Source organism: Pseudorasbora parva, chromosome 3 (genome assembly GCF_024679245.1).
Source record: "Pseudorasbora parva isolate DD20220531a chromosome 3, ASM2467924v1, whole genome shotgun sequence".
Taxonomy (NCBI): domain Eukaryota; kingdom Metazoa; phylum Chordata; class Actinopteri; order Cypriniformes; family Gobionidae; genus Pseudorasbora; species Pseudorasbora parva.
In genome coordinates, this window is record NC_090174.1 from 14,320,692 (window position 1) to 14,348,629 (window position 27,938).

At 40.4% G+C, this 27,938-nt stretch overlaps 1 protein-coding gene across 1 annotated transcript; it reads right to left on the reverse strand.

Moving 5' to 3' along the window:
- On the reverse strand, positions 1-27,857 carry fkbp6 (FKBP prolyl isomerase 6). Its single transcript, XM_067439979.1, has 8 exons — positions 27,703-27,857; positions 27,011-27,128; positions 23,131-23,220; positions 22,823-23,025; positions 5,608-5,727; positions 4,895-5,092; positions 685-794; positions 1-596 (listed from the first exon to the last, which is right to left on the reverse strand). Exons 1-8 carry the CDS (start codon positions 27,775-27,777, stop codon positions 518-520), a joined length of 993 nt encoding a protein of 330 aa, XP_067296080.1. The 5' UTR covers positions 27,778-27,857; the 3' UTR covers positions 1-517.
- Positions 27,858-27,938: the final 81 nt, after the last annotated feature.

Here is a 27,938-nt window from a genome sequence, read left to right on the forward strand (position 1 = left end):
GAAGGTGGAATATCTTTTTGTATTAAAAACTTAACACACAAAATAGTCCGTCAGAGTGGTGATGACAGTGGAATTAATGTGTACATAAGTAAAAAAAATATTCCGGCACAGAGTTTGCATGGCCTACATAAAACAAATAAGAAAATTAAGAGTATGACAAATAGGTTAAACAGATTAGAGACTCTATATGATTTCTGAAACTTGCACCTGGAAAACATCCTGATGCTCCATATAGAGTTTTGAACATAATACTGAACATAATTCTGCAAAAGCCTGGCTGTTTGTTATAATGAAGCTTATCTTAAAGTAACATTCAAGTAACAGAGAGTATATTAAAAAAGCTAAATAAAATCAAACGATAAATCAATTAAAAATATGACAACATTTGATGCAATGTTGGCCACTCAAACCAAAATGACAATTTGTTGGGTTTATACTGCCCACTTGTGGTCAATCTGGAGGGTTTGAAAAATGGCAAAGACCACTACTATGGACACTGCAAGTTTCGCACACAGCTTCACTTATCTGTTCGCTTCAAACCTGAGAACATCTTGGTGCACATATCTCTCTCTTTGTCTAAATAGTCCTTGTAGCAGCTGTAAAATATCAGTAGATTTGTTTAGCTTTCACATTCACAAATTTAAGAAGACTTGACAAAAATATCAGATAATAATTAAAACTTACAGAGCAAGCTTTTTCAGCAAGGTGTTGATGTCAGGGTCAAATGGCTTTTTCATTTGAGCAAGTGTAAGGTAATCTTGGGCTCTCTCATAATCTTTCATCTCCAAACAGGCCTCATAAAAAAAGAAAACAGTTCTAAATATCAGATATCATATGGCCTGAACACAACAAAAAAAACTATGAAAGCCTTACTGAAAGGTTCTTCCAGAAGCTAAAGTATTCACTACCAGTCAAAAGTTCAAATCATCATATAACTAATCAGCATATTACAATGATTTCTGAAGGATCATATGACATACTAGAGAAATGACTGCTGAAAAGCCAGCCTTTTCATCACAGTAATAAATTACATTTAAAGTGATATTCAAATAGAAAATAGCTCTTTTAAATTATAATATAATTTTATTATAATAAATGCAGCCTTGGTGACGATGTGTGTGTGGAAGGATTTACTCACTTGCTTCAATGATTGATCTTAGGGCATTTTCAGACATGGCTTGTTTGGAGCACTTAATCCCTTTGATTTTGGTTCACTTGACATTGTGTCAAAAGCTGACACTACGGGGAATCTCCTTTCACAGAGCCATACTGAAGACTAAATATTTGAATGCTGCCGCACTTGCAAAAGCTAATACTGTTCAAGTGCCCGAAACGGGTGGTCCTATATAAAGCGGCGCTGAGCGACATTGCCTCCAAATATTTCTTCTTCATGGGAAGTCTTCAGTGGATGATGATTGCATGCCAATCCACGTTGCATTCCAGTGAAGACATGGAAAAAGCTATCAAACCCTGCACTGCCTGTTCCGGATCCGTTGAGCTCCCAGATGGCCACATCAGATGTGTCCTCTTAAGGACACTGCTTGGCCCTGCCCTCGCTGCGAAGCCGAGTCTCAGGACATACAATATCAGCTTTTTTTGTAATTGTTGATTAAAACTGTACCAAAAGAACTGATCTAAGATCACCTGAGTGAGGTAGTCTCGGTATGAGTGAAAATGAAACCAATTTGACTTTCAGGCAAATTCTGATGAGTTCTAATGAGAAAAAAAAGTGATCTGATCCAACGGACCAACGATCCAAGCTGTAGCATAATTCATAATGGGAAATGCTAGCCTGGATGCCAGCCGAACTCCAGCCCCGCCCCCAACATTTGAGCTCGGACAGTTCGGTCTGGCCTTGATCCATAGAGGAGTAATTATCCCCGAACAGAAACAGTGCAGACCAATGAAATCATCAGGGCCGGCTTTAGACGATGACGGACAGATGATCAACAGTAACGTAATCATGCACGTCATCAAAGGGGCTTGGATTATATTTGTTCAAATCTTAAACGGAGAGATTGTTTGTATATGCAGTCACCTTCACAATTTCTCTCAGAAATGATGATCATGTTGGTAAGTAACTGTGTATCCTTAAATGCTTTTTTTTTTTTTTTTTTACAACACTGGCAAAGATTGTTTATTTCAGTGTGCGTGCAGACAGAGTTGGCAAGTTTTTACAAAAAAAACCCCGCCAACTACTAGGCCAAAACAATACCTTCTCGGGGGGGTCCTGTGGAAAAAAATGCCGCTTGGGGGGTAAAATGTGTGTTATTTTGGCAAGGTTGCCTGCTAAAATTTGCACTCATGGGTCTATATATCACATAATAGTCGCTTCAGCCTGCGGTCACGGAAAACAACCCGCGGAAAAAAATGTGGACTTGGCAAAACAATGTTAGTTGTCAAATGTCAACAGAGTTCAACTGCACTATGCGTCGCTTCGCTGCTCTGATTGGTTGTAGGTCTATCCAATTGATGTCTTTCCTGGTTCGGTTTTTAACACCCCATAATCACAGCCCAATGGAGTCTGATACACAGTTTCAGACTCATATTCTGACTAGAATTGAGTATGACCACGTCAGGCTAGGGAAATGCATTACAAAAAACAGAATCATTTCAAGAACGCTGTTCCGACAAAGCATTGATTTCCACTCTCATTTACATGATCTAATTGAGATATTGATACATAAACATTTTGGTATGCTTTGAAATGTTGCCTTGTGAAAGTGAACTGAACCGTGGATGAAGAAAATCCAATATTGTAACAATTTAAAGGGTTAGTTCACCCAAAAATGAAAATTCTGTCATTAATTACTTACCTGTAACGACACCTGTAAGACGAATATTAGGGTAAGTAATTGTTGAAAGAATTTTTATTTTTGGGTGAACTAACCCTTTGTGTCCCTGTTTCAGAACAAAAACATAGGATCTACAGGTCTGAAAATGCCCTTAATATGGGTGCAAATATTCATATTTGTGATTAATTAATTTATCAGCATATCACATGATTTTATTAAACTTTTAAGATTAACATTTTGATTCGGTTGACAGTCCTAGATTTTACAGAGCAATGCTTTTTACAAAAAAAAATTATGATCAGGGGTCCGTTCTTCGTACACTCAGTCAGCTTAAACCTGCTCATTTCATGTAAACAGGATTAACCTAGACAAGAGTTCATTACTAAATGGATGGATGGATGGATGGATGGATGGATGGATGGATGGATGGATGGATGGATGGACAAATTTATAATAAATACATTTGAATAAATTTGAATAATTATTATTTATTATTATAAATAATAATAAATTTGAAAATATTATAATGTTGTGTAAAAGGTGTATAATACTATAGCCACAGCCACTTGATTGAGAGATTTATTTGTGATGGAATAATTCGTTTTAATGTTATTGCAGTCTTACACACATGCTGTACAGTTTCTCTGAGCCGTGCATTAATTTGAGTAATGACAGATATTATGGGATTGGCTTGATGCAGTGCAGGAGAAGCAGATAACTTGATATAGACACTTAAAATTTTTTACCTAATGCTGTCACGTCACAAATCTGCTTCAAATTGACTTAAAAATTTAATTAACTGCTAATTACACCATTGAAATAAAAATGTAAAGGATGTACAAATACTGAATATAATATAAATAAATGTGAATATAAATCAATTGAGAATCACATTTAAAAAAACATTTATCACTTGCCTATTTTAACTTTTATGTTGGTTTGGTCGTTTGGCTGTTTCCTTATAAAGGTCCAGATATTTGTTGGGTTTTTTGTGTAATTTGTCAAGTTTTGGCCAGGTGGCTTTTTTAATTATATGATGTCATTACATGGTCTTGACGCCAGCCAATCTGCCCTCTTCAGCGAACTCAAGAACACGCTGTTATCCTAGATAATTAAATCCAGATATTTTAATCCAATCCACAAATTTGTTTGAAGAACCAAATTAGCCGATTAAAAAAATCTGTTATCTGTCAAATCATCTCAGATGTATTAAAGATACAACTCCGGTGAGAAATGATCCTAGGGGTAATTAACAGATGGTTACCGAGTAGATCGTTCTCTGGGATGCGTTTTCATGAAAATCGAATGTAAAGAGTTTTATCTTTAAAAACAGATTAACTTATAATGCTAGTCTATAGGCACAAGGTAGACACAGGGGGGTAAAATTAAACCGCTAGTTAATACCACTAACAAGGCTCAAAATAGCCTCACACTAACACAGTAGCATAATGAGGGTCCCTACATGCAAACCGAAGCATTGAGAACTTTGTAAGTGTACAAACAGTTTAATAAGAAGATACTTTATAAACATAGTGCATTACGCGTTCACGGACAGGCACCATCTTGGAAACCGTCTCGACGAATCGATCCACAGTGTTTTCTTCCGGAAACAACGGACCATATGAGATTCCAAGTCACAGTTCATCACTTAGCACAGCGTTCATGGCTCGATGAGTCAAGATTGTTTTCCAAGATGGCGCCTGTCCGTGAACGCGTAATGCACTATGTTTATAACGTATCTTCTTATTAAACTGTTTGTACTCTTACAAAGTTCTCAATGCTTCGGTTTGCATGTAGGGACCCTCATTATGCTACTGTGTTAGTGTGAGGCTATTTTGAGCCTTGTTAGTGGTATTAACTAGCGGTTTAATTTCACTACTTTGTGCCCCATAGACTAGTGTTATAAGCTAATCTGTTTTTATAGATAAAACTCTTTACATTCGATTTCCATGAAAACGCATCCCAGAGAACGATCTACTCTGTAACCATCTGTTAATTACCCCTAGGTTCATTTCTCACCGGAGTTGTCCTTTAAGCGAGGTACGAAGAACAGACCCGATTTCAACAAAGGGTATAAAAATGTCAAAATATTTTCCAACCTGGCCACAGCGGAAGAGAGCTTTAGTGTTCTGGGGGTTGATGTCCAGTGCTTTCTGACCAAAGCAAAGGGCCTTCTGGGGTTTCTCCAGTTTGAGGTACGTGAGTGAGAGGTTGAGCAGGAAAAGCAGCTTTATTTCCTCAAGACGCTGCTTCTCTTCATCATTCACCGGCTCCCGATTCTGCAGAAGTGTCATGGCCTGTACCATAGAACAAAAGTATGTTAGACTGAAAAAAACTGTCTTTCACAGCTAGAATAAACAACAAATTCGAGTCAAGTCAACTTTATTTATATAGTACTTTTACAATGACGATTGTTTCAAAGCAGCTTCACAGTGTTAAACAGGACAATATTGCAACAAAATTTGATTCGGCTGTACATTCGCTCTGGAGAAAACAGTGATGTCATTAGCTCATTTCAATTTATCATATAGCGAAAATGTGGGCAGATCAGTGATATAGTTAATACAGGGAATTTAGTAATTAATTTTATTTTTATATATAAATTATATATTTTTATTTTTATAGTTATTTTTATAAAATTATAATATTTAGTAGAATAACTTAGACTGAAATTTTAGTACCCCCAACTGAGCAAGCCGAGTCAAAGGCGACAGTGGCAAGGAAACAAAACTCCATCAGAGCACATTTTCCCTCTATCAATTACTAAACGCTCATACTTTCGAAACAAATAAGACATTCATAAGCAGAATACCTGCTTGTATCTCTCTCGAGCATCTTCATAGCGCTTCTTGTTGAAGCAGAGGTTGCCAAAGCTCCGCTGTGTTTCCAGCACATTCAGCAAGGTGGACAGAGGAACAGTGTTCTGCTCTTCCTGGGGAATGTTGAAATCGCAATCTTAAAATACCACAAACAAACTAAATGAGAAATTTGTGGTCAAATTATTATCATCGCTGGTAAATATTATCAATGATGACTATAAAAATAAATCTGCATTTTTTATCCTTTTGATCTCTCATTAAAACAATTCACAAAACAATAACCTTTTATTGAAGTAAAAGAATAGAAAGTCGAGGGGAAATCACATTATGAAATTAAAAATTTTTAGCACACCAGGGTGACTAGGAACATGAAATTATCTAGCTATGACATTTTTTTTCCACAGGAGTATAAATATGAGGAAAAACCATAGACTGTAAAAAAAAAAAATTGGTCCGTGACGCCACCCATACGATTCTGAAGAGCTGGCCATTGCCATCTTGGCAGCGTATCATCGCGCTTCACCCCCGGATAATAGAAAATGGGCAAAGAGGCGGGATGTGGGCGGAGCTGAAGTGACGTGATTACTAACAGACAGCAGACAAACGGCTATCAACCTGTTACTTAAAGTGGCAACGCCCTTAATTATGCAGAACTTTAAGGCTTTGTATAATGTAAACAAATAAGTTATAAAAAATTAAAAATCACCCCCTCGCAGTTTTAGTCGTATAGATTAAAACCACAATTTGTACTAGGCTGTATATATGTTTTATTTCTGCTGTAATGTTGAGCATTTTAACATGGGGCTCAATGAGATTCTGCTCCACTTCTGGAGCCAGTCAATGAATTGCAGTTAAAGTCACTTCCATTTTGGCTTCAAGCAGCAACCTTCAAGAGGTTGCTGCTTGGAAAACACAAAGGCCAAATTCCCTGAAACATTTATCATAATGAGTAAAACCAAAGAATATAATTTTGATGTGCAGCAAAAGATTGTTGAACTTCACAAAATAGAAAGTGGCTGTAGGAAAATAGTTGGGGGGGGGGGGGGGTACTGTTTCATGCATACTGAGCTTTTTACACTGTTAAAGACTTGGATTCCCATCCTAAACATAGAAAAAGTTTCAAAAACTAATGTTGGACGTTTGATGGAGTATTTCTGTGTCAAAAATACTCCTTCTGGTTTCTCACAAGTTTCGGAGAGTTTTTTTCGAGTATGGCTCGGCTTGACGTCGATAGAGCGGAAGGTCCTTGTATGGGCCGTACGGGCTCTTCTCCCCGTAGGGTGCGCACGCGCATGACTAGAGCGAGAGAGGAAATGCACGCCTATAAACACTCTCTCAGCTGCAGATCCACTCGTCCGTGAACACTTATGTCGTTATAGTCTGCACCGTGCTCCAATTTATTTCTATGGGTGACATCAAGCGACTTCAGCGCTTCAGCACAGCATTCCGGGAAGGCAGCGCTGCATTTGGACCGATTTGAATGCAGAAATGACAGGAAGCTTTACAACATCACTTCAGTCGCGTCGCAAAGTGGATCTCCATCGTCACTGCTGTCACAGGACTTCACCAAATCATACCAAAGAAGTGTGTTTTTGACGGAGCGGTCCCAGCGATAAAGGTTCGGTCCTGCTTTGGAAGCAGGCAGTGAGTAAACATCAGTAAACAACACAATCGTGTATAGATAATTTATCAATGGAGCATGCGATCTATGGTGTGTTTTTAAATACATTTGTTTAGCTGACCAATATAGGTGTCAGTTTGCTTATTGTAAAACCACCCAAACATAAACCTAGCGTTCTCACAAAGCATGCTTTGTCATTCAAATGCGCTAACGGTTACTCCAGTGTTGTTCTATGTATAACGTTACACTAGTCTGACGTGCAAAACCGTTTTGCTTGCTACTGCTAAGGTTTAGTTGCATACAATAGTCCATAAACCGAATCATGTCCTCATAAACTGCGAGTAAACACACACAAATGTTGACAGGCCACTAAATACAGTAAATACCACAGAGACGGACGTCCTGCTGTTGCTGTTTCTCCTGTTCAATTTATTTCATCCTCCGGATCTGATTCTGGATCATATCTGTATTAGTTGAATCTGGGTAGCATTTTCTTCTACACACTTGAGGACGTCACTGCTTTGTGCGCACTCATCATTCATTAGCTCCACCCACACGATACGCCTCCAGGCGCTCGTTTTTTTCCGGAAAGACTCGGTACAGCCTATATTTCTTTTATAAATATAATAAAACTAAAGACTTTTCAGAGATATGAAGGATGCAATACTACTCTTTAGGTACTCAAGATTGACATGAGATTGACTGAAACTGAGCGTTTCACCCCCCTTTAAAGTATTGAAAATCCCCATTTCCACCATCAGGGCAGAAGAAGTTCCAGTAAGAAGTTCCAATCAACTAAAGAAAAGACAAATCTGCCTGGAAGAGGATGTGTGTCTACAGTCCCTGACAAAAGTCTTGTCGCTTGTGTACAAATTGACCTAAAGTGCCGCTGAAATATATTTCTAATCAAGATTTTTTTTACAAGAAATGGCTCATTTTAATCCCACTAGCTTTTGTGATAATGTTTCAGTGAAAAACTAAACTTTCAAAAAGTATTCTAATATTCACAGCTTGGTAAAGCCCATTGAGTCAATTTTTGCAAAGACATAAGTGTTGTCACCTTGTCATATGAGCTTCACCTGTGACTAATAATGGATCAATTAGGTCTCAAGTGTGTATAAAAAGAACCCCAGTACACGACCTTCACATCAACTGCAACTAGACCTCTGCAAACATGCCTAAGTTTCACCCAGAGACTAAAGTTTTGATTATCAAGAGGCTGAAGACCAGATCCACTGCTGATGTGGCAGACACCTTCAATGTGTCTCAGCGTCAAGTACAGAGGATAAAAAAAAGATTTGAAGAGACTGGAGACGTTTTTGACAAGCCCAGGTCAGGCAGACCCCGCAAGACAACTGCTCGAGAGGACCGTTTGTTGGCTCGAAAATCCAAGGCCAGCCCATTTTCCACTGCAGCAGAGCTCCACGAGACCTGGTCACCTGAAGTCCCTGTGTCAACCAGAACAGTTTGTCGGATTCTGTCTCGAAATGGCCTCCATGGTCGAATCAGTGCCCAGAAGCCAGCACTAAACAAAAGACAATTGAAAAACCGTGTGGCATTTGCCAAGGCCCACAGCCTGCTAAAAGGATGGATGCTGGAAAAGTGGCAGAAGGTGGATTTTTCTGATGAATCTTCTGTTGAATTACACCACAGTCACCACAAATATTGCAGGAGACCTACTGGAGCCAGAATGGATCAGAGATTCACCCAGAAAACAGTGAAGTTTGGTGGCGGAAAAATCATGGTCTGGGGTTACATCCAGTATGGGGGTGTGCGAGAGATCTGCAGGGTGGAAGTCAACATCAATTGTCTAAAATAACAAGAAATCTTAGCTACCTCTTATTCCCAACCATAAAAGAGGCCAAATTCTGCAGCAGGACGGTGCTCCATCGCATACTTCCATCTCCACATCAAAGTTCCTCAAGGCGAAGAAGATCAATATGCTCCAGGATTGGCCAGCCCAGTCACCAGACATGAACATTGTGAAGCTAAAAAGCAAATTTGTGTCTGAGATTTCTGCACTGTCAAAGAAAATCAGCAAAACGGAGGAGCTAAATTCAAATCTACTGACGGAGTAGCGGAAAGTGACGACAAGCGGCGGATAATGACGAGTGAAGGCGGAAGAAAGTGAAACTCACATGGCAGATGCATGCACGCGCGCACGCGGAATTAGAGTGCAGAGAAAGCAGAAAATGCGATCGCCGCAGTGAGTTTACGACGCGGATTAAAGGCATATGCAACTTCTGCATGTGCATTGATGAATGCAGAACATTTAAAAGACTGCCGTGAGTAAAACAAGACGGGAAACGCATCAGAGATCGGTCATCTCAGGGACACTGATGGTATGAAAATATCTATCTTTGATTATATGAAGGACTGATTGTCACTTAAATCTGTACTATTTGACTATTAAAATGCACAAAATAGAGAAGATTAGCTAGTTATTTGATGCTGTGGTTATTATTTAAGTGCGTGATGCAGTTTATTATGTGTTTATAAAAAATGCAACCTTGTGTATTCAGAAAATCTGAAATAGTGACCTATACCACTGGTTTACTTAAATAGTTCATGCAGAATGATAATGTTATGGTTTAATAAATATGAAAGTAAGCTCAAACATGTAAATTAACAAATATAGAGACAGTTGTATGTGGAAAAGTCTGTATTTGCATTGCATTAGTTCACATTTAAGAATATAATCTTAAGTAATTATGTATTCTTTTCTTTGTTTGTTTGTTTTTCTTTAAGGTTATCAACCTTATCGAATCATTGAGCCAAATTGTAAAATTACTGTCTGACTTGACAAAATTACCAAATACAAGAGCTGAAAAGTGATTTGGAGTTGTTCCCTGTGTCCCCTGTGAATGGCTGATGCTTTTGTCGAGTTAGAAGCAAATACTGATGTAAAATTCCCAGATAACTCGACAGTTGATAACCACGTGTAGCAGTGTGGATGAAGAGATCAATGGCTCAGTAAAGTCCAGAATAAGTGCTGCTGACACAAAGAATTAAGTGACCAAAATGGCGGAGGAAGCACTAGGGAAAACAGTCGATCAACTGAAAAGGGATAGAACCTCTGAAAAAAGCAGCTTCACCAAGCAAGCAAACCTCATCTGTAGAGAAGCACATAGACTGTTAGAATCAGAGCTCAAAGAAGAATTTAAAAAGTTCTCTTTTGAAGCAAGAAATGTGTTTGAAACAAATGATGATTATAAGGCTGGGTTACTGGCAGAGATTGAAGCTAACCAAGAAGATGGTGCAGAGGTATTACTTTCCGCACAGCAGGAAGCTGACTATAGGAAAACTATGGAGGACTGTGACGCAAGGTTTGAGGAAGTTAATGCGTTAGTGCAAGACAACCTCTGGAAAAGATATGGAGAGAATCAGGTGTCGGCCGCTGTATCTGAAGCAGAGAAAGCCTGTGAACGTGCAGTCACCATACCTGTCGACGGCGTCGGCTACGAAAGCTATGAAATGCAACTGGAGCTCTTGATGAGACTGGTGAAAGAGGCAACTGGAGCGTTATTAAGTTGGGAGAGATGGACCCCAACAACTGAAAGAGAGCATCTAGAGATTCGTGTTCAGAAGCTGAAAGAGTTTAGTAATGAGCTTGAAGCAAGAAAAACTGAGTTTGTGTGGGCTTGAAGGGCTGCTGAGGATGCTCGAGTTTCAGAAACCAATATGAGGGAAAAGCTGGATGTGACGGCATCTGCAGCTCAGATGATACCAGTAGTGAGAATCAAACCAACAAGCTTACCCAAGTTTAATGGTAATAAGAGGGATTTCTACTGCTGGAAAAGGGACTGGGAAAATCTCCAGAGACAAGGGGAGCCCACCGGGTCAGCTGAGGTTAAAAAGATCCAGCTTGTGGACAGCGTTGATGAGAAGATTGCCAAAGAGCTCAGATTGTCCTCTCATAACACTGCGGATGACGTCTTCAGGGTGTTGGAAAACCGGTATGGAAATAAAATCACAATCGCCATGGAAATTGTTGAAGAGTTGGAGAGGATCCCTGCTGTGAGAGGAAATCAGACAAGAAGGATTATAGAATTAATCCAAATGGTGGAAAAAGCCCTGGCAGACCTCACTGATCTGGGAAATATAGGCGCGATAAAGAATCCACTTGTCGTAAAGTCCATTGAGAGCAAGTTGCCTGAGTTTGTGAAAAGAGGCTAGTCTACATGACAGATCCTGCAAATGGCATCACACCAGAGAACCATTTTGATGCACTGTTAAAGTTCCTAAAGAAAGAAGAAGAAATTCTGGAGAAACTTGAACAGCTCAAAATCTCAGAGAGACCAGAAAAAAACAGAAAGGAAATCTGAGAGAAGCTATCCTTTTACCAGAACGACAAAGACAATTTCTACTGAAAGCAGTTGCATCGTGTGTGGAGCCGAGAAACATAGAGACAAGATTTTCTTCTGCAGAAAGTTTAAAGAACTAAAACTAGCAGAGAAGAAGTCTATCATTAAAAAACTGGGAGCATGTAAAAAGTGTTTGGGATGTCATGAGGAAGATGACAAGTGCATTGATAGCTACCTTTGCAAGAACAAAGACTGCAAGAGAGGACTTTCGTCAGACCACCATTACTTCCTTTGTCCAAAAGGGGAACTCAAGAACGTGAGTGAAGGAAAGGCTGTCATCAAGGATAGTAAGAAAGGAAGCAGATTGACAGATGAACAGGAGGAATTCTTGGCTGAGCTCTCACCAGAACTCGCGGAAAGGTGCAAAAAGGCATTCACCAACAAAGTTAAAAGGGTAAACTGCTCTGAGAACGATCAGATGGGATTGTTGGAAGAAAGTGGGCTGCAAGAGCTTCCTGTTATCATGATGCTGATGGAGGTGACCACAAATGCGGGACAGAAAATCGGCACTCTGATAGACCTGGCCTCAGACACTAATTATATTACCCATGAAGCTGCTGATAGACTCAAGCTGAGAGGTGAGAAAATTACCTTGGTTGTTCATGGAGTTGGAAAGATGGCCATTAGAGTGAGCACAAAAAGATACCTACTCAGGATTAGAGTTAAAAGTTCCAAAGGGACAGAGAAGGCTCACCAGTTAATCTGCTATGGGTTGGAGGAAATCGCCAAAGTTCACAAGAGTGTAACACCAGAGCAACTTAAGAAATTTTTCCCTGAGGCGGATCTTGAAGAATTGAAAAGGCCGGAGAAAATTGAGCTCCTTATCAGCCATCGAGAGGGGAGACTTGCGCCACAAAGATTGAAGATTGTGGGGGATCTTGTCCTGTGGGACAGCCCGTTGGGGAAAACAGTGGCTGGAGCACACCCAGAGCTGTTGGAGATGGTCAACATGGCAGCATATGAGTCTAAGACGCATTTTGCCCGATCCATGAGGACAGCTGCAGTCAGGTATGAGGAAATCCCTGAGAAGGCTGGAGTTCCAAAGGGAAAAAATCATGTCGCTGAAACAAAAAGCTCACTGACCAGTAATCAGGAGTTTCTTGAGTGGTGGAGATGGGACAGTGTTGGAGCAGCCTGTGAGCCAAAGTGTGGTGGGTGTCATTGTGGTAATTGTCAACCTGGGGGGAAGGAAATGACCCTTGTGGAAGAAAAAGAACTTGAAATCATAAGAGAAGGTCTTACTTATGTTGAAGGGGATTCCCACAGTAAGTCTCCACACTCGGATACAAAGTATCCATGGATTCAGGATCCATCTACCCTTCCATACAACAGAAGTGGAGTGGAAAGTGTTTTCCTTAGAACAGAGAAACAACTCATGAGGGTGCCTGAGTGGCAAGGCATTTATGCAGCTCAAGTCCATGACATGGTGGATAGAAAGGCAGCGACAAAACTCACCAAGGAAGTAATTGATAATTGGAAGGGTCCAATTTGGTATGTCAGCCACTTGGTGGCACCAAATCCCCACTCAACTACTACTCCTGTGCGGCTTGTCTGGAACAGTAGCCAGAAATTCAAGGGATTAAGCATGAATGACCTTCTGTTAAAGGGACCCGATGTACTAAACCCCATAAGAGCTGTCTTGCTTAGATTCAGAAAAGGAGTATTTGCTGCTCTTGGGGACATTAAGAAGATGTATAACTCCGTGTGGCTGGAGGAGCGTGAAGTACATCTTCACAGGTTCCTTTGGAGAGATACTCAAGAAGAAGAAATAAAAGAGTACGCTGACACAAGGGTTAACATCGGAGATCGGCCTGCTGGATGCATTGCACAGTTAGCCATGCGTGAGACAGCAAGACTAACAAAGTTTTCTCATTTGAGAGAGGAGTGCAGAGTCCTTGAGGAGGATAGTTATGTGGATGACATCCTTACATCCCACAATGACCAGGAGAAGCTGAATGAGATAATAAATGGACTGGAAGAGATTCTGACAGCTGGTGGATTTGCACTCAAGCCATGGGTACGGTCAGGTCAAAGTGGGAGGCAAGTGACTGGTGTGCAAACTCAAGGTCAAGTAATCATACTCCCAAACCAGATGAAGGATGAAGATAGCAAGGCTTTGGGCATAGGCTACTTGGTAGAGGAGGACAAACTCTACATAATGACTTCAATTAACTTCTCAAAAAGGAAGAAGAAGATGAGGATGGGCCAAAACCTCCTTAGAAACGAAGTGAAACTGAAAACCCCTAACCCTTTGACCAGAAGACACCTGCTAAGCCAAGTTGCTGGGCTCTATGACCCAATAGGTCTTGTTACACCTGCCAAGCAGAAGGGTGCAATTCTTGTCAGGAAGCCATTCCAAGAGCAGGGTATATGCAGGAATCCTGAAGTTAATTTCAATACCTTTTTAAGACTTTTTTAAGACCTTCTCAAAATATTTTAAGACCTCATCGCACTTCAAGTTCTAATCGGCAACAAACCTTTAATAAACAGTTGTAGTCGAATGTAGACTTAAAATCTCTATCGTAGGCTAATTTTGTATTGTTTATATTGCATATCTGTTTTACAACGTATGGAGGGCAACACATTACCTAACTGCGCATTCCGCAAAATACATGACGTCACCCGTAGACGGCGCGCGCCAGGGATGGAAATTAACTTTTTTCAAAGTCTACCACTGTTTTTACCAGCCACTTTTTTGTTTTTAACAAATTAATACTACAAGCTCTACAATACTTGGGCAGTTTATTTAATCTCAAGTCTCAATGAATTCCTGATATTTTCACGATGATTTGTGGTCTTTTATGGCTTCCAGTTTTATGGTTTTTAGTCCCAAGAATGAAACTATTCGTTCTGGCATCTTTGAAGCGTGTTGACAACATTGAGCAGAACATTGTCAGTAGGGATGCACCGAAATCACAATTCTTGACCGAAACAAAAAAAGAAGAAACCAAAGCCGAAAACCGAAAAATAAAATTCAAACTAGAATGTTTAACTCGACCTCACTCATGTGTTCATTAAATAATAATGTGCAGGTCTACTGGCCTGCAGAAAGGTACAGCAATTGAATAAAGTAATCAAATGTAAAATAACTGCATATTTAACTGTTTAAATGAAAGATTAATCCTTATTAAACTTACAAAAACTATTCAATCAAGAGCATTGTTTAATGTCAAACTAAATATAAGGACATCCCTCAGGCAGCAGTAAAGGCTACTGCGCCTTTAAGACCTGAGGCAGGGATATGCTCGTCTTTCTCGACTGTGCAGTTCACTTAAGGCATATTCAGACGATGTCTGCTAGGATACTCATCAAGATGGACATGTTGACATACTTCTTGTGTGAGTTTGTCCATTTAAGCGCAAGACTTGAAAGAGAACTCAATATTTGCGCGCTGTGAGACGAGCGCGCGCTCTCGGATAATGCACAGCATCAGATCTTCTCTCAGCGCGCGCGAGTCACACAGCGCACGCGAGTGATGACGGAGAAAACGACTGGTCATATGCGCACATACGGCAGCACTCGCATGCACTGAACAAAGTTTACAGAGAGGTGAAACAGCTCGGTAGGTGAAGCGAGTTTACCCGCCACAACTCAAAATCAGCCGCATTTGGCTGGTGGCGTGCGTGGCGGCGCTAATTTCCATCCCTGGCGCGCGCGCTCCGAGCAGATCTCAGACTGAGTACCCGGTTGTTTTTTAATACTTACGGGGATGAAAATAAATATATTCATAAATACTTTTTGGAGTCAAACTCTTTTGACAAAGCTTGAACAAAATACTTTCAAAATTTAAGACTTTATAAAGCCGTGATAAGACTTTTTAATACTTTATAAGGGTCTTAATTTTCCCAAAATTGATTTATCACCTTTTAAGACTTTTCAAGACCCCGCGGATACCCTGAAGAGACAGGAAAAGGGAACTTAACCCGACAAACATGGGACAAACCCCTTTCTGAAAATCTCAGGAGTGAAGCCATAAAACTCTTTGAGGAGTATGTACAGCTTGGTCAAGTTAAGTTTCACAGAAGTCTCACTCCAGTTGGCTGGAAAGGAAAACCATGGGGGATCACGTTCTCAGATGGTAGTGACAAAAGCTATGGAGCTGTGTTGTACCTAAGGTGGGACACGGATCAAGAGATAGATGTCAGACTAGTCGAGTCTAAGGCCAAGTTAACACCGTTGGACCAGAAGGGGGATGCTGTAAAGGCTGAGATCTGTGGTGCAGTTTTCGCAGTACGTCTTAGGAAGTATTTTGAGAAGCATGGGCGGATGGAAGTTGAACGTTGGTTCCACCTAGTAGACAGTCAAACCGTGCTGGGCGCCATTCAACGTGATAGTTATGGGTACCAGACGTTCTTCGCAAATAGAGTCAGAGAAATCCAAAAGGCTGGATCAGTCAGTGATTGGTGGTGGATCCCAGGGGACTTCAATATCGCAGACCTCATCACAAGGGGGGGGTACTCCTAAGGATCTTGATGATGATTCTGTTTGGCAAAAGGGACCACAATTCCTTAGGCATCCTGTAGGAGAGTGGCCAAAGAAATCCGCTGCTGAGGTTGCTGCTGATGCCAGGGAAAGGGTTAATAAACTTCAAAGGAAAACATTTTCAGCAGTTCTGACGAGAGCTCAAACAAGGAAAGACCTGAGAGAAACAGAAGAAGAAAGTCTCAAAGTGTCAAGCCCTGGGAATGAGAGTAATTCAACCAACATAACTTCTGACCCAAGCATCCATGAGAATACAGGAGAATTAAAACTTGAGGATAACTTACAGAGAAGAACACCAGGTGACTTAGTTGTCAAAAAACTAGTGAATGTGGAAAAATTTAGTAGCTTAACCAGACTAGTCAGAGTCATCTCCTGGGTATGGCGTGCCATACAGAAGTGGTTAGGAAGTCGAAATCAGAACCCAAAGGATGAAAAACGGAAAGCGGCAGTGAAGATTGAAACCAGAAAGACTGTGCTTACTGTAATAGAACAGGAGGATGCACTAAGAGGGCTCTTTCTGGCAGCCCAGAAGGATAAGGTTTTTCCTGACACTACGCTTAACAGACTGGCTGTGTACCGAGAAAGCTCAGGGCTCTTGGTCTGTGGCGGCAGGATTCAAATCTTCAATGAGGAAAACGTTGCGGTTCCAATATTACCTGACATTGCATGGGTGTCTATGCTATTGGCCAAAGAAGCTCACAATGCAAATCATGAAGAAGTAGCAGGAACACTTCTCAGGATGAGAAAGAAGGCATGGGTGATTAAAGGTCGGAGGCTAGCCAAGAAGGTAGTCGACAGCTGTGTAATTTGTAGGAAAGCAAGAGAAAAAAGGTGTCAGCAAATCATGGGCGACCTTCCTCCTGAAAGGGCAGAACCAGCTGTGCCTTTCGAATTCACAACCTTGGACTTGTTTGGTCCCTACGAAGTAAGGGATGAAGTGAAGAAACGAGTACGACTCAAAGTCTGGGGAATCGTTTTCTGCTGTATGGCTTCCAGAGCTATTCACACTGATGTTGCGAGTGACCAGTCTGCTGAAGGCTTCCTACTGGCATACCAGAGGTTCACAGCCCTGAGGGGTCACCCGAGAAGATTGTGGTCCGACCCTGGCTCAAATTTCATTGGAGCTAAACCTGCTCTCACAGAACTCTACAAGTTCCTGGATAAGTTGCAGAAGTCGGAGCTGGAGGGAGAGGCTGCTAGACATGGTACTGAATGGTCCTGGAAAATCCATCCCGCAAGCTCTCCTCATAGGAATGGGGCAGCAGAAGCCGCTGTCCGCATTGTAAAGCGAGCCCTTCACAACTTGGGAGGCAATGGTACTTTCACATGGGGCGAGTTCCAAACCTTTCTCTACATGGCAGCCAATCTGGCGAATGAGAGACCTATAGATGCGAGAACCCAGAGCAGAGAGGATTGCATAGAGTACATCACTCCCAACTCTCTCTTGTTAGGAAGGTCAGGACCAAGGGGAGACCCAGGTGACTTTGATTTTGTAGGCTATCCCTATAAAAGATTGAAAATCATTCAGGGGGAAGTTAACAAATTTTGGAAGAAATGGAGTCAGTTAGCAGGTCCAAATTTGTTCGTGAGGAGCAAGTGGCACACGAAAGAACGGAATGTTGCTGTGGGGGACGTTGTCTGGTTAGCTGACCAAAATGCATTAAGAAGCCAGTACAAGTTGGCCAGAGTGGTCAAAGTCAATCCTGATCACAAAGGTGTTGTCAGAGATGTGCATGTTAGAGTCTTTACACACTATCCAATCTCAAGTATAAAGCCTAACAAAGTGAACACTACAGACGGAAGGAAAAGAGTTACCAAATGTTTAACCAACAGAATTCCTGCGACCATCCTCCATAGAGATGTTAGACGGTTGGTCGTTTTGATTCCTGCGGAAGAACAGCCAGATAAAACGCTAGAGGAAATGATAGTGTGACCTACTTGGGTTCAAGAACCAGTAGGTCAAGTGGGAGGTGTGAAGCTAAAAAGCAAATTTGTGTCTGAGATTTCTGCACTGTCAAAGAAAATCAGCAAAACGGAGGAGCTAAATTCAAATCTACTGACGGAGTAGCGGAAAGTGACGACAAGCGGCGGATAATGACGAGTGAAGGCGGAAGAAAGTGAAACTCACATGGCAGATGCATGCACGTGCGCACGCGGAATTAGAGTGCAGAGAAAGCAGAAAATGCGATCGCCGCAGTGAGCTTACGACGCGGATTAAAGGCATATGCAACTTCTGCATGTGCATTGATGAATGCAGAACATTTAAAAGACTGCCGTGAGTAAAACAAGACGGGAAACGCATCAGAGATCGGTCATCTCAGGGACACTGATGTTATGAAAATATCTATCTTTGATTATATGAAGGACTGATTGTCACTTAAATCTGTACTATTTGACTATTATAATGCACAAAATAGAGAAGATTAGCTAGTTATTTGATGCTGTGGTTATTATTTAAGTGCGTGATGCAGTTTATTATGTGTTTATAAAAAATGCAACCTTGTGTATTCAGAAAATCTGAAATAGTGACCTATACCACTGGTTTACTTAAATAGTTCATGCAGAATGATAATGTTATGGTTTAATAAATATGAAAGTAAGCTCAAACATGTAAATTAACAAATTTAGAGACAGTTGTATGTGGAAAAGTCTGTATTTGCATTGCATTAGTTCACATTTAAGAATATAATCTTAAGTAATTATGTATTCTTTTCTTTGTTTGTTTGTTTTTCTTTAAGGTTATCAACCTTATTGAATCATTGAGCCAAATTGTAAAATTACTGTCTGACTTGACAAAATTACCAAATACAAGAGCTGAAAAGTGATTTGGAGTTGTTCCCTGTGTCCCCTGTGAATGGCTGATGCTTTTGTCGAGTTAGAAGCAAATACTGATGTAAAATTCCCAGATAACTCGACAAACATCATTGAGCATATGTGGGGTAGGATGAAAGAGGACGCATGGAAGACGAAACCAAAGAATATTGATGAACTCTGGGAGGCATGCAAAGACTGCTTCCATAGCTATTCCTGATGACTTCATCAATAAATTGTATTAATCCTTGCCAAACCGCATGGATGCAGTCCTTCAAGCTCATGGAAGTCATACAAGATATTAAATTTAGATCTCACAGCACCACAACTTAATTTGCTGACATATTTTTGTATTTGCTGTAAATTTGTTCAATTTCTGTATAGGCGACAAAACTTTTGTCTTGCCAAAATTTGACCTTTCCGTCTTGATTAAATGATAAATATTTTTTCTGTGAACATTATTTATTTCAGTGCATTAAACATCATTTGGGAGGGTTTTAGCTTTTCATATGAGCTATTTCTAACACCAATTAATTAATTAAAAGTCAGGTTAATATCAGGTATTTCTAGAAAATAGATAAGCGACAAGACTTTTGTCAGGGACTGTATATCATCCTAATGCATGATAAGGAGGAAAGTTTGAGAGGCCAAAGACTCTCCAAGGAGTACAGATGGAGAATTGCAGAGATTATTTAAAGGACAACTCCGGGGAATTTTTAAGTTTATCTTGATCGTTATACCTTTGTGAGTACAGTCTATAGGAAAGAAAAATGAACCGGATTGGTGCTTGCAACACGGAGCTGTTACAGTTAATGCCCAGAGCCCCCACTCAGCTAAAACGGCAGCTATGGGGAGAATTAAACGTAAGGGTGTCTTTGTGCCTCTTAACAGACACTAAATGCAATTAAAATGTCTGTCCAACATAAACAGGTCCCTTACACGACAACAAGATGCGTTTAGCCACTTAGCCATTGTTTAAATTCAACTAAATAAGTGTTTTAGACGGCTAGCTGTATCTCGCGCTGAAGTCCCGTGGGAACGCAGTTGTAGCCGGAAAAAAGGCAAATAGTCCAGTTGGGAAGAGCGTTGTATGTGTAAAGCATGATTATTTTATTACTGCACATCTTTCCTCAAGCCGTGTGCGCCCAAATGGAAGGATAAATACATTTTACTTTACCTCCACAGTGGTTGCACCCATCTTAGACCACAAAATGGCATTTTTCTTCAACTGGCCCCGCTGTGTTGTGTCTGTGTAAGTCAGTCATCCTTGTCAAAGCGTTCGCTGCAAATTTTCGCATTATGTTGCCACAATTCGGAAATGCACAAACGCGAATCATTTCTTCTTCTTCACTTGTGAGTCCGATCGGATCATCACTCTAGTGATGTCCGGTTCAAGAACGAATCATTCTTTTTAACCGGTTATTTTTAGTGAAACGGGTGAACCAACTTCAGCGCGAGACTACAGCTAGTCGTCTAAAACAGGTGAATTTAAACAATGTCTAAGGGGCTAAACACATCCCGTTGGCATGTAAGGGACCTGTTCATGTTGGACAGACATTTTAGTTGCATTTTATGTCTGTTCAGAGGCGCAAAGACACCCTTTACGTTTATGCCCCCAAAGCTGCTGTACTAGCTGAGTGGGGGGGCTCTGGGCATTAACTGTAATAGCTCCGTGTTGCAAGCACCAATCCGGTTCGTTTTTTTTTTCTATAGACTGTACTCATAAAGATATAACGATCAAGATAAACTTAAAAATTTGTCCTTTGAGTATTATAGTCAAAAGCCCATAAAAATGTAATTATCAAACAACCCCTGCAATCACCACATGTTGTTTCGGAGTGATTCAAGAAAAATCTTCCTCACTCATCCAAAAACAAACTACAGTATATTCAGTTGTCAGACACAACTGGAAATTATAAAGGGAGCTAGTTATATATTCAGATTAAACTATAAAAATAGCTTTTTGTCAGCAAACCCACCAGATGGGCTTGGTGCAAACAGGGATAAAAAGTAGCCCTTGTTCTGATCTAGTTCAGATTCATGGTATCATGGATTCTAGCAAATACCAACAGATAAAAAAAATCAAAACCTGATGACCGCTAGAAATCATATAATGGGCCTTGGTTGGATCTTCCATCAGGACAATGATCCAAAACAAATATCAAAACCAACACAAAGATATGTCACGGAGCACAAAATGAAGCTTCTACCATGACCGTCCCAGTTTCCTAACCTGATCCCAATAGACAATGGCCCTCATTTATCAATCTTGCGTAGAAATGGGCGTATATGTTGGCGTAAGTTTATGCTTACACTCCTCTCACTGTCTGATTTATGAAGCTGTGCGCACCTCTGCAATCCAGGTGTACGCAATACCTGCCCTTGATAAATGCCGCAGCTGAAAACAATCGTCATTAGAATAACACGCCCCTATATATTCAAGTCTCCGCCTCCCCCACGCCCTCATTTTACGCCATGGACACACGGAAGACGGCAAAGAAGTGAAACTTCTCCGACGTGGAGATCAGGGGCGCCTCAATCATTTTAGTAGTCCACTAGTCAGGGCACTGATTAGGACATAAGTCAATGGGCTGACTCCCTGATCAGTGCCCTGACTACTGAACTAGTGAGATGATTGAGGCCCATCGAGACAATTACCAGGGAAGTGGAAAAAAACGAAATTATTTTATTTGGGAGTTTAAAGAGTGGGATTAAAGGCATCATAAAACAAACAAATATGGACCCAAATTGCGAGTACTGTTAATAGTGTGGAGGTTGAGAAGCGAACTCCAACAGTTTAAAGCTGTTTGGATGATAAATTACCCATCACAGTGCATTATTTTACAGCACGTTTTGAAACAATTAGCATTTAATTTCGTATCACGGCACATGTATTGGGGTGTACGATATGATGATGTGATGTGGAGTAGCCTACCATTCATTCACATTAATAATTGCATGACAATTTATAAGATTCTTTTTATTATATTATTATGATTTTTATTATTAATGACGCTTATTGTTATTTAGAAGAAGAATGTCGTTACTATTTATTTTATTAATATTTAAAAGAAGAATGTAATTTTTATTATTTTGTCAGTCTGAATTATTCAGTCGCAGTCCGTGCGCAGCTGCCGCACAGGCTCGCAACTGGAGGAATATGTCTCAAATGCTTTGGTATCCTATAGTCACACAAATTAAACATTGAAGTCTACGTTGCACAAAAATAAACACTGAAGTTTATAATTACTATGTTGTTGTTGTTGTTGTTGTTGTTTTTACAGTGGGTCATAACATAGCATATCTTTGTCAGTGCGTTTTGTGGTGTTAGGAATTGTTTTTCTGCACATTTTCGCACTAACTCAAACGTGCGTACACCACCTCCTGAGCTGGCGTAGGATTTGAGCGTGCCGTACGCCAACGTCCATATTGATAAATCTCAAAGTCACCGTGGGTTTGGGTGTACGCAAGGTGTACGCTGGAAATTTGGTGTATGCACTATTGATAAATGAGGGCCAATGAGTGGGGTGAACTAAAGAGAAGAAGCACCAACATGGATCTGGAGAGATTCTGTATAGAGGAATGGTCTCTAATCAGGTGTTCTCCAAACTCACCAGGCATTATAGAACAAGACTCAAAGCTGTTATCTTTGGAAAAGGAGGTTGCAAATTTTTTTATAAAGGGTGGCATATTTATATTTAATAAAGGGTGGCAATAATGTTCAGCATATTTTGGAGAAAAGGATGCATTTCATAGAAAAGCATTCATTTCATAATGTGATTTACCCCCACTTTCAATTCTTTTACTTCTATGAAAGGGTAGATTTTTGTGTATTTTTAAAATAAAAGATCAAAAGGATAAACAATGCAGATTTATTTTTACAATTATTCCAATAATTCTGACCACAACCGTAAATGCATTAAATCTTACCATAGTCAAATCCATGAAATCATCCACTTGTGCTGAGTCCAGAAAATCAAGGACATGCACCTCATAGAGGACTGTGGCTAATGGAGGTATGTGTGGGGGGCACCCAAGGTCTCCATAGGCATATTTGGGCTTGAAGAGAAAACGGGAGAATTCGCCTTTCTTCATAGTAAGAAGGCCGAGCTCTAGGCCATACAAAGTAACATCTACAGAGAAAGAGGTTTGGGTGTCTTGCACTGGACATACAAGACAATATAAAGAAAAATCATAAGGATTATCATTTAACTGTAAGAATTCAATTTCCATCCTACCTCTACCAAGCTTCATCATTCGTGGATATTTGAGGTGGTTGGTGGTCTCAAATGGTGCGTCAGAGTACTCAATGAAACCAGAGAAATTAACTGTGGATTAAATGAGTTCATGTCGAAAAGCTAATGAGAAGGTAGCAAAAAAAAAAAGAATGTATGACGTAAAAGTACAAACAATACAAATTAAGTTTTTTGAGGTGTTGTTTGTTAGAAAGAAATTAATACTTTATTCAGCAAGGACACATTAAAGTGTTAGTTCACCCAAAAATTAAAATTATTTCATTAATTACTCACCCTCATGTCGTTGGACACCCGTAACACCTTCGTTTATCTTCGGAACACAAATGAAGATATTTTTGTTGAAAGCTGATGGCTGAGAAAGGCTTCAGAAAGGCCTCCATTGGCATTCAGTACATTCCCACTGACCCGCTCACAAGACCCATAAAAGGCACTAAAGACGGCGTTACAAAGTCCATCTCACTACAGTGGCTGTACAATAATTTTACAAAGCGACGAGAATTCAGTTTTTGCGCAAAAAAAATCAAAATAATGACTTTATCCGCCAAGTTATTGTCTTCCGTGTAGGTCTCGGACGTGAACACATGCGATAGCGGCGCTCCTCCTCTTCCGGATCATGTATTTGAATGGTGGATAAAGGCTCAAATTCTCACATACATATATATATGCATCTAGTTTAGCAATACCTAAAGTAATTTGTCATGGTCTGTCTGAATATTAAAATCAGATTGGGAAGGTGTACAGTAGCAGAGGTAATTCCAAGTTAAAATACCGTTCTGTGTTAATGAGCTGTTTTCATTATGAAGCGTGTGCGCGCACATTCACGCACACGTCACTCACATACAGAGATCGCGCTGCTGATTCAGGAGCATGGAAGCTAGTTATAAACACCACCCTGTGACTTATAGCATAGGATCACTACATTATATTTCTCAGCAATGATGGGGTTACTCGCTATTTTAAAGTAATAATCTCTCTCTCTCTCTCTGATATCGCGATATGACACTTTATCATCATGTAAAAATGTATACCGTATTATCGCGGATGATATGATATGGCATACCCCTAGGACCCTGAGGAAGATTGTGGAGAAGGACCAATTCCAGACCTTGGGGGACCTGCGGAAGCAGTGGACTGAGTCTGGAGTAGAAACATCCAGAGCCACCGTGCACAGGCGTGTGCAGGAAATGGGCTACAGGTGCCGCATTCCCCAGGTCAAGCCACTTTTGGGCTACAGAGAAGCAGCACTGGACTGTTGCTCAGTGGTCCAAAGTACTTTTTTCGGATGAAATCAAATTTTGCATGTCATTCGGAAATCAAGGTGCCAGAGTCTGGAGGAAGACTGGGGAGAAGGAAATGCCAAAATGCCTGAAGTCCAGTGTCAAGTACCAACAGTCAGTGATGGTCTGGGGTGCCATGTCAGCTGCTGGTGTTGGTCCACTGTGTTTTATCAAGGACAGGGTCAATGCAGCTAGCTATCAGGAGATTTTGGAGCACTTCATGCTTCCATCTGCTGAAAAGCTTCATGGAGATGAAAAATTAGGTTTTTAGCACCACCTGGCACCTGCTCACAGTGCCAAAACCACTGGTAAATGGTTTACTGACCATGGCATTACTGTGCTCAATTGGCCAGCCAATTCTTCTGACCTGAACCCCATAGAGAATCTGTGGGATATTGTGAAGAGAAAGTTGAGAGATGCAAGACCCAACACTCTGGATGAGCTTAAGGCCGCTATCGAAGCATCCTGGGCCTCCATAACAGCAGTGCCACAGACTGATTGACTCCATGCCACGCCGCATTGAAGCAGTCATTTCTGCAAAAGGATTCCTGACCAAGTATTGATTGCATTACTGAACCATAGACCGTAAAAAAATATGCACGACTCGACATCATCCGTTTCCGCTTGGCAGATTTGAAGCTTTTAGGCGGCCTGCACGGCGCGGACATCTTGGGACCGAGTCTGCACAGTAGCGATTTCGGGACCGGAGTTGCGTAGTAGAGAGCAGGAAGTAGAGCAGGAAGTACAGCTGCGATATCAAAAGCCCGCCCACACTCTCGCAGATGCAAAACAATTAATTATGTTGGTGTGAAATAAACAGTTATGGAAATGTAGAAATTAAAGCTAAAGCTCCAATCTGCTCCCAAAAAGTCAGTTAGTGCCTCAGTGACAACTTCACTCAGAGAAGCCGTCAGTCTCAGCTGTCAATCATGATGTCACACCCCCCGTTTTCATAACATCAAATAACTAACTAAAACTAAACTTATTTTAAAAACGAACACTTGAAATGAAATCATCGTGATGATAACTGCCTTCAGTGACATAAACTAACTTTGAGGAAAAAATATTTGAAGTGTAATTTTATTATTTAGTTTGCCTCGCGTCCATTAGAAAACACAGAGGGTGGCAATACTGGGACCGGTCACCGGGGGGCGATCGAGGCGCGAAAGCTTCAGTAAATGAGAGGGAGACTGCAGGCTTGAACCAAGGGGGTAATCTAGCGCTCGGAAAGCGTTCCACCCCTAGGGGCTGCCATTGCTAACCAAGCCATCACCTGCTGTTAGCATCCCATTGACTCCCATTCATTTTTGAGTCACTTTGACAGTGAATAACTTTACATCTGAGACGTTTAAAGACTCCATTTGTCCATTGTTTATTTATAAAGAAACACGACAATGCATTAAAAGGCTTCATTACCTTGTATCTTACACTATCGCCCCGCAGAAGCTGTTTTTGTAAAAATAGGCCAACGATTGCGTCATAACCAACGCGACTCTGTCGCACAGTTGAGAAATTACCGTATAGACCTGAGGAGACGCTCGCAGGGAATCTTTTACTGTCTATGAGACAGTCGGGGGGACGTGGAGACATAAAGTCTGATAAAGTCAAGGGGGAAGAATGGGGAGAAGCCCATTGTGAGCCAAAAGCAACGGGAGAAAATATTTAAACAACGTTATTTAGCTTTCACTTTCCACAACTACTAGTAGACCTACAACTGTCAGACAGGAGGCTCACGTCACATCTACATCGTCAAGCTCAGTCTGAGGCTGCGCAGTTCGCTCAGCCATCAGGAAGTGAGTGCCCCTAGGTTGACTTCATTTTTTCGCCGTTGACGTCAATGGGATCGCTCTGTCCATTTCTTTTACTGTCTATGGCTTGAACTGAACATAATTATTTGAAGGTTGACTTTTATTGGTCGGATGAAATATGCAAAAAAATTTAGATAGGAATTTTGCAGTTTTATGAGCTGTATGCCAAAATCATCAGTATTAAAACAATAAAAGACCTGAAATATTTCAGTTGGTGTGCAATGAATCTAAAATATATGAAAGAAATATAATGAAATATATTTAATTTTTATCATTACATTATGGAAAATAATGAACTTTTATCACAATATGCTAATTTTTTGAGAAGGACCTGTATATGGGTCTTGTGAGTGGGTCAGTGGAAATGTACTGAATGCCATGGAGGCCTTTCTGAAGCCTTTCTCAGCCATCAGCTTTCAACAAAAATATCTTCATTTGTGTTCCGAAGATGAACGAAGGTGTTGCGGGTGTCCAACGACATGAGGGTGAGTAATTAATGAATTAATTTTCATTTTTGGGTGAACTAACCCTTTAAATTGATTAAAAATTATAGTTAAAACATAATATACTATACATGACATAAATAATATCAAAATAATATCAAAACTACCTAAAATATTAAGTATTAATAAATGTACCCTTGGTGAGCATAAGAGACTAAACATTAAACAATCTTACAAACCCCAACGTTATGAACATTAGTGTGTTAAATATAATTTGAGCTGCACTATTAAACTATCATAAGTGCACATTGCAAACTAGAACTATGCCATTTACTTGATACAGAGGCATGCATGGGTACAGGTGGACCTTCTCCTGCATGGACGACTTCTTTGAGAATTCCTCCATCCCCTAATATGTCTTGCATTTGCCATGCCAGACGCTGGAAAGGAGTCTATTAAAACAAAAACAAATCATTAACATTAATACAAAATGTATTACAATCATTTAGTTCATGTTAAAGATAATGTGTGCTGAGCAGTGACCAACCATTTTCATTCATATTAGATAAGCTGCCATATTTTGCAAAATGAGACAACATGAAACCCTGCTAACAAAAATGTAACAGTATTTAATTTCACATGAACTCCCACTACCAATTAAACACCAAGTGGTACAACAGGAACCTAATAAGGGTCTTGGACATGCATGGCACTATGTTTTTTGAAACATGTGGTTAAAAAACCTTGGCATTATTTCAAGTATCTTGTAGTAGCACATAAATATGGCACGTAAATGTGCTAATTGTTCAGTATGGTGTATTATCAAAGCACCATGGAACGACAAGCTCTTAACCATGTTTAACATCGGTATGCATTCAACGTGCAATTTTAGCGTTGTAGAGAACGCAAGTTAATATAAATCTTATTTTGAGCACACATAAAGAGAAGTGAGTTGCTAGCGTGTTTAGATGTAAATGTATGCATCATTGGAAAACCTCCCGGCTTTATTTACTGATGTGCAGTTACCTCAATTCCAAACTGACGGCGCTCATCTGGGGCCATAAATTGCAATATTCTCGAGGTCCTGCCGTTTGTTGACATTGTGTATGTGTTTCAGAGCAACACAAACTTTTTGAAGCGGTAATTTTGCAGGTGAATTGGTCTCAATCTGTCACTGCTAGTGTGCGTGACACTTGCGCCAACTAGCGTCCGTCATTTGCGTACGTCATTTTCATATATAAATCTATCGCTGTTGTTAAATA